Raw genomic sequence first — 12550 nt, forward strand, 5'->3', positions numbered from 1 at the left:
TTTCGGTGGTATCAGTTCTGATATTTTCTCTGTTATTTTTGATTTTATTTATTTGAATTCTTTTTTCTTGGTGAGTGTAGCTAAAGATTTGTCCATTTTGTTTATATTTTCAAAGACCCTTGTTTGAGTTTAATTGGTCTTTAGTTTTATTACAGTGCCTGATGTATAGTAGCCACTCTAAAATTTTATTAAATTTACTGACTTATTTTACATTGACACTTCATGTTTGTATGTATGTGTGTGTGTGTATGTTTTTACCTTTTTATTTTTATGTAATTATAGATTTATAAGTGTTTGCAAAGAAATGTACAGGGATATTTCTGCACTCATCCCTAGCTTCCCCCAGTGCTAACATCTTTTAAAACTGTAGTACAATATATAAACAAGAAAATTGGCATTGGTACAATCGATAGAGCTTATTCAGATTTCCTCAGTTATGCATGCACTCGTGTGTGTGTGCAGTTATATGCAATTTTATGTCATGTCTGGCCTTTCATAACCACCACTACAGTCAAGAAACTTGATTATACCATCACAAGATTCCCTGATGTTATTCCTTTATAGTTATACCTATTTCACCCATCCCTAACCCTTGGCATCCACTAATCTGTTCTCTATCTCTATAATTTTATTATTTTGTGAATGTTACATAAATGGACTCATGCAGTAGGTATCTTTGTGAGATTGACTTTTTCATTCAGCATAATTAATTTGAGATTCATCTACTTTGTTGCATGTATCAATAGTTCCTTTTTTTATTGTTGAGTAGTATGTTGTATGAACGTATAATAGTCTACTTAGTCAATCATTGAAGGACATTTAGGTAGTTTTCAGTGTTTGATTATTGCACATAAAGCTGGTATGAGCATTCATGTACACCTTCCTGCAGGGAAATAAGTATTTCTCTGGGATAATGCCCAAAAGTATATACAGTATATTTTGATATGTGGGAAGACAGAAATTCTTTCATTAGTATAAATTAGCAAAATTTCTATTATACATCAGGACAGAAAAGTAAACCAGTAAATTCTGAAGATGAAAAATTCAAATAATGAAGAGTATTTTTGTCTTGCATTCATTTCTCTATACTTTTAATAATTTGCAAGTTCTTTTTCTGTCTCTAATAAAACTGTAGCTGATGGGGAGAAAGAAGATCAGTTTAATGGAAGCCCTCCAAGACCACAGCCAAGGGGACCAAGAACTCCACCAGGACCCCCTCCACCTGATGATGATGAAGATGATCCCATGCCTTTGCCAGGTACAAACAAAATAAGTACTAGCTTTTATTTTTTTTAACACTCTTGATTAATGTTAGTAATGCTATATTTTTCCTCTAAGATTTTATTTACTTATTTTTAAAAAGAGGGAACGGGAGGGAGAGAAACATCGATGCAAGAGAGATACGTTGATTGATCTGTTTCCTCTTGCACACACCTCGACTGGGAGCTGATCCCGCAACCCAGGTATGTCCTCTGACTGGGAATCGAACTGACAGCCTTTCTCTTTGCAGGATAATATCCCAACCAACTGAGCCACACCGGTCAGGACTATAGTGCTGTTTGATTAAAGAAAAAAAATGCTAGTAATCAAATCTTGATGAGTGCTCCTCTCCCTTTCTTACTGTGTGGTATTTCCTTGTGTTTTTCTTTTGGCAGATGAGCTTATTTTTTAAAAAATAAATCAACATTTGCAGCAGTACCAACATTACTTTGAAAATAAAGTGTTAATGTGCTATAATGGTATATACAGAAGAGTACCAGTAAAAATAAGCACTGTGTATTGGAAGAGAAAAGTCTTCATAGTTACTTAATAGATAAAAAGAAAAGGACTCGTTTATGGTATTAGAACAGAAAATAATATACTTGATTAATTCTCACTACATGAAGTTATACTCATAGTATTTTTTAAAAGCAACCTTTTAAATAAATAGTATTTATAAATTAAATCTTGCAAAACATCATTAAGTAATTGCAATATCCAGTCCTGCTGCCTCATGTTATTTAAACTATTCAAATAATCTGTGTCTTGAGGACCTGAATGGACATTTTTCAAAAAAGAACACACAGATGTTCAATAGACATATGAAAAGATGCTCAGTATCACTAATTATCAGGAAAATGCAAATTAAAACCACAATAAGCTATCAGCTCACACCTGTCAGAGGGCCTGTCATCATAAAATCTATAAATAAGTTTGTGAGTGTGGAGAACAGGGAACTCTCATGCACACTTGGTGCGAATATAAATTAGTGCAACCACTATGCAAAACAGTATGGAGGTTTCTCAAAAAGTTAAAAATAGTGCCCTGGCTGGGTGCTCAGTTGGTTGGAGCATCGTCTTGTACACCAAAAGGTTGTGGGTTCGATTCTCAGTTGGAGTGTGCACAGGAGGCGCAATCGATCGATATTTCTCACATTGATGTTTCCTCCCCCAACTCCCTCACCTTCCTCTCTGTCTAAAATTAATGAACATATCCTTGGGTGAGGAGTAAAAATACAATTAAAAGTTAGAACTACCATATGATTCAACAATTCCACTTCTGGATATTTATCCGAAAAAATTCAAAATACTAGTTTAAAAAGATACATGCACCCCTTTGTTTATTGCAGCATTATTTACGGTAGTCAAAGTACGGAAGCAATCTAGATCTCCATTAGTAGATAAATGGATAAAGTAGAGGTGGTACATGCATACAATGGAATATTACTCAGCCATAAAAAGGATGAAATCTTAACACTTGCAACAATAGGGATGAACCTAGAGGTACTATGCTAAGTGAAATAAGTCAGAGAAAGACAAATACTGTGTGATTTTACTTATATGTGGAATGTAAAAAAATAAATGAAGAAACAAAATAAACTTATAGATACAGAGAACACATAGTCGCCGAAAGGGAGGGGTTAGGTGGAGGGGTGTAAAAGGTGAAAGGGATTAAGATGTATAGACTGCCAGTTATAGAGGTAGTCATGGGGATATAGAGTCAGTATTATATAGTCAGTACAATATAGTCAGTAGTATTGGAATAACTATGTATGGTGTTAGACAGTTACTAGACTTATCAGGGTGATCACTTTGTAAAGTATGTAAATGTCTACTTTACACATGAAACTAATAATAATATTGTATGCCAATTATAATTGAAATATTTAAAAAATAATCTGTGCTTTAAATCAATTTTTCAGTGTCGGGTGACAAGGAAGAGGATGCTCCACATAGAGAAGATTACTTTGAGCCTATTTCTCCTGATCGAAATTCTGTTCCCCAAGAAGGTCAGTATTCTGATGAAGGAGAGGTAGAAGAGGAACAACAAGAAGAAGGAGAAGATGATGAGGATGATGTGGATGTAGAGGAAGAAGAGGATGAGGATGAGGATGATCGCCATACAGTAGACAGTATTCCTGAAGAGGAAGAGGAAGATGAAGAGGAAGAAGGTGAAGAAGATGAAGAAGGTGAAGGTGAGTTATATTAGCTAGGACTTTTCAGTTTTAAGTACAAGATGTACCTTTGAGCAGTGCAAAAGAATTTGTAACAAAGATAGACTTTCAAGAAACCAAGGGTTGAAATATAACTGGGCTTGACTAGAGGTGGGATTTCCAACTTTGCTTTATATTGCTATTTGTTTTCTGTCAACTAATTTTCTCTATTCACCCCATAACTTCCTCTTTAATCAAGCAGCTTACCTGGCTATATCTCAGTTCCATTTCCAATGTCCTGGGAGAGATACTCTGTTTGACTTGCTACAATATAAGCTGCCCTGTGCTACCCTCAGTTTTGGTCAGGGAGGCAGGGTAATGCAGCAAATAGATAGTGACTAGGAATCAGAGTAAGGAATGGTGTTATAAGCTGGGTGGAATTCCTAAAGCTGTCTGCCACCTAGGTATTTTAGCAAAAAGCTACATTATTTTTTAGAAATTCAGGAGTGGGGAATCTTAGTTCAGATATATGATGCTAAAGACTAATTAGGCTTATTTTCTTTAGGAGCAAAAGTGAGAGATAGTTAAGCTATTTGACTCTTAATTTGTCCAAGAAATGGTATATAATGTTAAAGCATTTGTGCAAAACAACAGATAATCTGCTTTGGTTATTTTCTAAAATAGTGAAGATAAGGGTTATTCTGTGTAAGAGTGAGGCTCATTTTGGTATCACAGAGACCCTTTCACAAAATATAAATAATTAGGTTAGTGATACTTTTTAGCGTCCTCCATTCCCAGATCATCAGCTCTTCCTTTTTAAATTTATTGTATTTGACTGTCAAGTAGTAGTAGTTGGATTTCAGGCAGGCTGTTTTCTTAATCAGAGGACATTTTAGAGAAGGTGAGAGAATGAGGCTAGTTTATTTCTAATTTTATTTAGGTGAAGGAAAGATACCTGTAGCATATTTAGTTGTAAAGCTGCAGATTTATTAGAAGACTTTGCTTATGAAATTTCTTAATAATTAGCAGAAATGAGAAATGTTAGTAATTGTTAAGATGTTGGCGCAGAAGTTAATTTTGTTGAAGTCATTAATTCTTATTTTTGCTATACTGTTAAACTTTTTTGATTAATCAGATTTTTTTCATTAAGCAAAAATGATAGAACATTTAAATATTATTCAAACTAATTTTCAGGGGATGATGGTTATGAACAAATTTCCAGTGATGAAGATGGAATTGCTGACTTGGAACGTGAAACATTTAAGTATCCAAACTTTGATGTTGAATACACTGCTGAAGACTTGGCTTCAGTTCCTCCTATGACATATGATCCATATGATAGGGAGCTTGTGCCACTTTTATACTTCAGCTGTCCGTACAAGACTACTTTTGAAATTGAAATCAGTAGAATGAAGGATCAAGGTCCAGATAAAGAAAATTCAGGGGCAGTAGAAGCTTCAGTAAAGTTAACTGAACTGTTAGATTTATATCAGGAAGACAGAGGTGCAAAATGGGTAACAGCTTTAGAAGAAATTCCAAGTTTAATAATAAAAGGATTAAGTTATTTGCAATTGAAAAACACAAAACAAGACTCTCTTGGCCAGTTGGTAGACTGGACCATGCAAGCTTTAAATTTACAAGTAGCCCTTCGCCAACCCATTGCCTTAAACGTCCGACAACTTAAAGCTGGGACCAAATTAGTGTCCTCACTAGCAGAATGTGGAGCTCAGGGAGTTGTGGGACTGCTACAAGCAGGAGTGATCAGTGGATTGTTTGAGCTCCTGTTTGCTGATCATGTCTCATCTTCCCTTAAGTTAAATGCTTTTAAAGCTTTGGACAGTGTCATTAATATGACAGAAGGAATGGAAGCCTTTTTAAGAGGTAGGCAGGGTGAAAAAAGTGGCTATCAAAAACTTCTGGAGCTCATACTTTTAGATCAGACTGTGAGGGTTGTCACTGCTGGTTCAGCTATCCTTCAGAAGTGCCATTTCTACGAAATCTTGTCAGAGATTAAAAGACTTGGTGACCATTTAGCAGAGAAGACTTCATCTGTTCCTAACCATGGTGAACCTGATCATGACACAGATACTGGACTTGAAAGAACAAACTCAGAATATGAAAATGAGGTAGAGGCTTCAATGGATATGGATCTTCTGGAATCTTCAAATATAAGTGAAGGGGAAATAGAAAAGCTTATTAACCTCCTAGAAGAAGTCTTCCACTTAATGGAAACTGCACCTCATACAATGATCCAGCCTCCTGTTAAGTCTTTCCCAACAATGGCACGCATTACTGGACCTCCAGAGAGGGATGATCCATATCCTGTTCTCTTTAGGTAAGACTTTTTTGGTTTGGGGAAATTATTCACAAATCATTGGAGGCAATTTTATGTGATTAATTTTTTTTTGTAGATAATGCATATCTGTGTAAGGATGCTTGATATTTCAAAATAGATATGAGACAAGTATGTTACTATGGGTGAGCTATATTTTGTCAGTATTTAAAGTAGTAATCGCAAGTAATAATCAACAAAATGCTTATATAAGTATGTCTTATGAGCAAGAATAAATGAGAAACTGCTGAGTTGCTTCTAGAAATGTGGTATAAAAGGGTGGAATAGGAAGGAGAGCTTTTCTGTGTGAACCTCTTTTTACTTTATCCTTCTATTGTAAGTTAAATTTATATTTTACTAGCTTAATTTTACAGTCCTGGTTAAACATACCTTTAAGGTTCAGTTTGCATTTGTTTCTGCCATCTTAATTCTAGTTATCTGTTGATACAGTTTTGCCATTACTAGTATCAGCACCTACAGTAGATTCTTAAATTTTCTTTCAATTTTTGAGACCTTTTTTTGGCATTTTGTCTGTACATAATTTTATAACTAATGGAAAAGTATTATTTTTATTACTTTATTTCTTACATCTGTGATTAAATTGGCCTTTACTTGGGGCATAATGTAGTAACAGAAAATAGGGTATTTCTTCACTCTAAAGTCTATACCCATTTCTGTTTTTAGCTGAAACAGATCTGTCCCTAGTCTTGAGTTCTTATGGAAGTAAGAGATAGGAATTGCTAGAGCAGTTATGTGGTGGGAGATGAAGTGAAGAGTACAAGTGTAGGGATTTGGCTTTGAACAAGAGACAGGAAACCTTACGAGTATACAAATGTAGATACATTTGTAGTATGGAGGTGGTGAAGGAGCCAAGGCACTTCTCACTGACCACTTCATTTTTAGTAGAGTAAGGGGTAAAGTTATGCACTGAGGATGACTGAGGGTGGTGAGTGTAGAAAGAAGGTGATATTTTCAAACAGTCACTAAGGGGAAACTAGTAATTAACGGCCTATTAAATACTTTTTTTCCCCCCGCTATAACTGGAGGAGTGTGTTTGGGTATCAGACTTTAGGAAATAAAGGGTCTGCAATACTGCCGTAAAGAATTTATATTTTGTTTTTAGAATGTGGAAAGATCTTGGATATCTGATATGTGATTAAAGTTTTATTCTAAGATTATATGTTGCAAAATATATAGCAATAGAAAAGAAAGTGGAGTTATGAGGTAGATAAGCCAGTCTGAAGATTCTAGGTAACAGGTATTGTGTTAAGTACTTGGCCTAATATAGTGGCACTTAAAGGGAATGGAAAGACAATATTACTGTGTTACTATCGAGAGAATTTGTAAAAGAGCACTTGGCATCTGGACCTAGTAGATAGAAGACAGAGAAAGCTAAAGATATTTTAAGGTTGCTAGCTTAGTGTAACTAGAACTGTGGTTTTATTGACAGAAATTGGTAAATAGAAGGGAGAATGAATTGTGAAAGAAGAAATAATTGCATTTTGGAAATATTGGTTTGAAATGATGGCAACGTTCTAATGTTGAGTTGTGGTCTCCCAAGTTCCACCCCCAAGATTTGCTAGAAGGACTCTGAGGAGTCAGTGTTGTACTCATAGCTCTAATATATTAAACAACAAAAGGATACAAAACACAGCAATGGAAGAAAGTACATAGGAAGAAGCATGGGGAACCAGTTATAAGCTTCCAGAGTCCTTACCCAGTGGAGTCAAACAGGACCCAGTTAATTCCCCAGAAACAAATTGTGACAGCATGTGTGAAATGATGCCTCTTGAGGAAGCTCATTAGACTCAGCATCTAAGCTTATTATCGGAGGATAGCTACATAAGACACCCAGTATGTAACATATACCAGAATTCCAGACTCCCAATAGGATAGCTTATGTTCAGTGTAAATTACATAGTTAGCGTAAACAATTTAGGCACAGTGAGTATTCTTATCAGTTGGGCAGTAGAACCCATCCCAAAATCCAAGTTCCCAGACGTAAGCCAAGGGCCAAACTTGCAGTCCTTTCTAGGAATAAGTACTCTGGGGCCCACCATGTTAACTGTTTTCTGAATAAGATGGTTAATAATGTTATTGGGCCACAGTAGTTATGAAGTTTTGTCTTCTTGAGAGCCTTTTGCCTTTATAGTTATAAGTTACTAATGGTGTTTATTATCATTAAGCCTGAATTTAATAATATGAGGGGGGAACCCCCCAAAACCCAGAGTTATCCTCTGGAGGACGAGCCCTTGTATTACTGGTTTCTATAGCTGGGTGAGTGTTCTAGGAACTCATCTATATCAGTGTACCAGCTGGCGTAATTGTGAGAGGCTGCCTTTGGCTTCAGTGAATTTTTTTTTGAAGACTTTCAGCATGGTTGCCCATTTCATGATGGGTGATTAATGAGCGCACCTGCCTACACCACGCTGAATGTTCAGCAGTTTTTGACCAAAAACTCATGACCGCCATTCCTCACCCTTCCTATTTACCTGATCTTGCCATGAGTGATTTTTTTTTGTTTGTTTCCCTGGATGAAAAAAGTTCTCAAAGGGAAATGTTTTGCTGATGTGGAAGAGGTCAAACAAAAAAATGGCAGACGCACTAAAAGGCATCAAAAACGACAAGTTCAAAAACACTTTTGAGCAGTGGGAAAGAAGTCTCGATAGTTGTATTGCATCAAATGGAGAGTACTTTGTAGGTGACTGAAGTTTAAACATGTAAGAATAAATACACAATTTTTAATAAATAAATTCCAGGGTTATTTGAGGCGAGGTGCCTCCAACACCCTAGGCTCAGTTGGAAACTGCTCTGTGCAGCAGAGGTTTCACGATCACGCAGAACAAATCTATCCAGGACACTATTATGTCTGGGGAGAAGGAAGGTGGCTGCTCTCTCTAGGGGAGAACAGCAATCAGACTTCCGTCCCTCATGCCTTTTATTGAGGATACACATGGGAGATACAAGGTCAAAATTCATAAATCATCAATAGCTTTTAGGCATTTGGATAACAGTTGAGAGTAACAGATGACAAGTACCAGTACAGAGGGCACAGTGACCAGTCTGTGCCAGGGTCTATTAAACATCTTGACGCCACACTGGCATTAGGTGCAAGGTTTCATACATTCCTTGCTAGAGATTGTTTAAGTTACATTAAAAGCTAAGAAAAAACAGAGCAAGTTCTAAAGCATAATAAGCATTCTTTAAATCCAATTCCCATGGAAACCCTCTGAGTGGCTTTTGGTTATGTCTCCCACGCAGCCTTATGTTGAGACTTAAAGACAAGCACAGCTGGGGTGCCAGAGGCAGGTCATGCTCAGGCCAGAGCTTTAATTCCCTAAACCACAAGGAGCGGTTCCCTACAGTTTTTTTTTAATTCTTCCCTTGTATGATTGAAGAGGTAATTTTATACTGTGTGATTCTAACTATATGACATTCTGGAAAAGGCAAAATGATGGAGACAGTAAAAAAGATGAGTGATTGCTAGGGGTTGGGGATGAATGAGGCATGGATAGGTGGAGTATAGAGTTATTTTTAGGACAACAACAATACACTGCAGTTGTGTCTATTTTGGGGTGTCAAGTAAATTCATACTTTTTCTGCTACTGTGTATGCTAAAAAATGATTATTGGATTTCATAAAAGAGTACTGTGCATTAGCTAGTAGTATTAACTAGTCAATAAAAATTGATAATGACATTTTTTTTCCTCTAGAGGTGTTAATATAGTTATGCTGTCTTTAGTAAATCTAAATATATATATATTTTTATAGTATATGTCTTATTTTTTTCTAGATACTCTAATTCAGATATCCCTTGGGTAAATTAAGACTGTGGTGAAAAAGAAGCATTTGTTAAATAACCTTTAAAGAAAGCCCATAATTTAAAGTCAGGGTTGATCCCGGAAAGAGAAAACTTGTCAACAGTTATTTATTCAACATCTGATGAATGCTAGCTAGGAAGAAGGCTCACAGAACTTTCATGTTTGTTTGGCCCAGTGGAGAGAAGACTTGCTGCTACTCACATTATGTGTAAAGTAGTATATTGCTCAGGATAAGGGTTATGGCCATTAAAATTTTTACCTCTCCTGTCTAATGACTATTGAGTAAATGAAGAATGTTTTGTACTGATCTAACATATATCAATTTTTCTACAGGTATCTTCACAGTCACCACTTCTTGGAGTTGGTTACCTTGCTCCTGTCAATTCCAGTAACAAGTGCGCATCCTGGTGTACTGCAGGCAACAAAAGATGTCTTAAAGTTTCTTGCACAGTCACAAAAAGGTCTTCTCTTTTTTATATCAGAATATGAAGCAACAAATTTGTTGATCCGAGCTTTATGTCACCTTTATGATCAAGATGAAGAGGAAGGTCTTCAGTCTGATGGTGTTATTGATGATGCATTTGCCTTGTGGCTACAGGACTCAACACAGACATTGCAGTGTATTACAGAACTGTTCAACCATTTTCAGCGTTGTACAGCCAGTGAAGAAACTGACCATTCAGATCTCTTAGGAACCCTTCATAATCTTTATTTGATTACTTTTAATCCTGTGGGAAGATCAGCTGTTGGCCATGTTTTCAGTCTTGAGAAAAATCTCCAAAGTCTTATTACTCTAATGGAATACTATTCTAAGGAAGCCTTAGGGTAAGTTCCTACTTACACATTAAATTTTCTGTTATATTGGAAAACTATCACACTAATGGACTAGTTGTTTACAAGGTGTTGCTTGAAAGTAAAAGCTATAATTACTTTTTTCATAACACATGACTTATTAATTTAAGGATTAGAATGACAGAAATCTAAAGGTAGAAAATGTGGCTGTGAAGCCATAAAGTGGCTCTTCATCCGCTTCTTCCTGTTTCCTCGTGATGTTGACAAAGATTGCAACTGTAGTGCTTCTGCTAATTTTTGTGGAGGGGAATCCTATGGCATAGGAATATGTACCTTAAGAGTAATGACTATCTTGCTGTCTTCTGCTCTCTTAAACTATTCATGGTGTTCTGGTTTTAGAAGTACTTTGGGTGGGAGGTATTGAGAGTGATAATCATTTTAAAGGCCTGTCCAATAGGGCAGAAAGTTTTATTTATGAGCAGAGAAACATGCTCCTCAAAGCAGTGGCATCCAGGTTACTGGCCTCACAGTAGGGTCTTGATATGACTTCTTGAGTGATGATGGGTCTTTTAGTGAAGAGCAGACAACATTGGTTTCTGTGTCGAGCTATATTTTATTAGTTCTGGAGTGCAATACTGAATAATGATGGGAGTAGATTTTAAAGGCGACCAATGAAGTGTACTTCCTAATCTTTCATTGCTAATGAAGTATTTTTTAAATTGATCTTAATAGAATTTTACTTTCCATTGTGAAACATGTGCTTTGTTTATATACTTTTAAGTAGTGGTTTTATGTGAATTGAGATGAAATTTAACATCTGATTTGTTGTCTTTAGAAAATTACTCAGGTTTCATTATAAAATTCCTTGGTTTCTTTAAAACCAAGTAGAAAAAGAAGTTTAAAATTGTTCCTGAAAAATTGTTTTTGTATAAAAACGTATTGAACTCTTATTTTGTTTCAGTGATTCCAAGTCCAAGAAGTCGGTAGCTTATAATTATGCATGCATACTTATTTTGGTGGTGGTTCAGTCTTCTAGTGATGTCCAAATGCTGGAACATCATGCAGCATCTCTCTTGAAGCTTTGTAAAGCAGATGAAAATAATGCTAAACTGCAAGGTATTATATTTGAGTTATTTGAAGCATTTATTGTATATGATGGAAAAACCCTTTGGATATCTGTAATTCATGCTTTATTATATTTTGGTAATATACCTAGTATATGCTCTTGGTAATATACTCTTTAACTCCTTGAGAGTACCTTTCATGAAGAAGGTGTGTTATATGGTGTTCTTAAAAAGATTTTTAGGAAATTGCTGAAAGTAACTTTTTCTGGAAAGTCATGGAAATTGGTGGTTAGTTGAAGTTCTTAGTCAAAATGGAAGAAGACAAACTCAAAAGTTCAGTTTTGTGTATAGCTTGCATGTATGTTTTTTCTATATAAGTATTTCTGAGTACAACACTATTAAGTACAACTTAACCACAACTTTACCATTTGTGGTTAATTAACACGTGTGCATTTCTCAAAAGTATAGAATAAGGAATATGAACATCATATTCTAAAGTATATAAATATGTTGAATGAAGTCAGTGGCAAGCCTTATGAGGACAGTCTTAAAAAGCTTAAGGTATCTAATTATAATTTTTTATTTTATTTTTAGTTTCTGGCTTGCTGATCTTACTAAGTAGAAAATTTAATAACATTGAGTAAATATTATAAATAGCATGTGGCTTTTTCTCTCTTTTTATTCCTAAATTTTATGTGATAGCACCAAAAAAAGTTGGGTAGTAAACTCAACTTCCAAACTGGAAATAGATTTTTTTTCCTGAAGTATGCCTTTATAAAAGGAGGGCACACAACATCTTCAAAGGTATTATTAATACTTTGCTCCTTATTCTGGATGATCGGCATGCTTGTATTTGTTTTATTACTATTTTTTATATTTTGCATTTGAGCAATATATGTGTATGAAAGAGTACATTTAAAATGCATAGGGAAAAGACTCAGGTGTACGTAGTCATAATCCTCATGGAAGGGTGTAGAACCAAGGAAGACATGACTGTTTTTAGTTTTCCTTCAGTCATTCCTAAAAAGTGTCTGGAATCGGTATATTACTTTTTCTATTAGAAGTCTTTTTAAAAAACATACTTATCGATAGGTATAGGTATTAGCCATAGCTTGTAGGAGCGTTTTGA

At 35.4% G+C, this 12550-nt stretch overlaps 1 protein-coding gene across 2 annotated transcripts in view; it reads left to right on the forward strand.

The window, feature by feature from the left end:
- VIRMA (vir like m6A methyltransferase associated) overlaps positions 1-12550 on the forward strand; it is a 54993-nt gene that overhangs the window by 20194 nt on the left and 22249 nt on the right. For both annotated transcript variants that reach the window (XM_090283559.1, XM_090283560.1), the window contains exons 6-10: positions 1136-1258; positions 3182-3454; positions 4607-5747; positions 9899-10390; positions 11319-11473. In XM_090283559.1, coding sequence (XP_090139685.1) covers positions 1136-1258; positions 3182-3454; positions 4607-5747; positions 9899-10390; positions 11319-11473 — 2184 coding nt within the window. The remainder of the gene's footprint in view (positions 1-1135; positions 1259-3181; positions 3455-4606; positions 5748-9898; positions 10391-11318; positions 11474-12550) is intronic.

The sequence above is a fragment of the Furipterus horrens genome, unplaced genomic scaffold, assembly GCF_987537825.1.
Source record: "Furipterus horrens unplaced genomic scaffold, mFurHor1.1.pri manual_scaffold_7, whole genome shotgun sequence".
NCBI lineage: Eukaryota > Metazoa > Chordata > Mammalia > Chiroptera > Furipteridae > Furipterus > Furipterus horrens.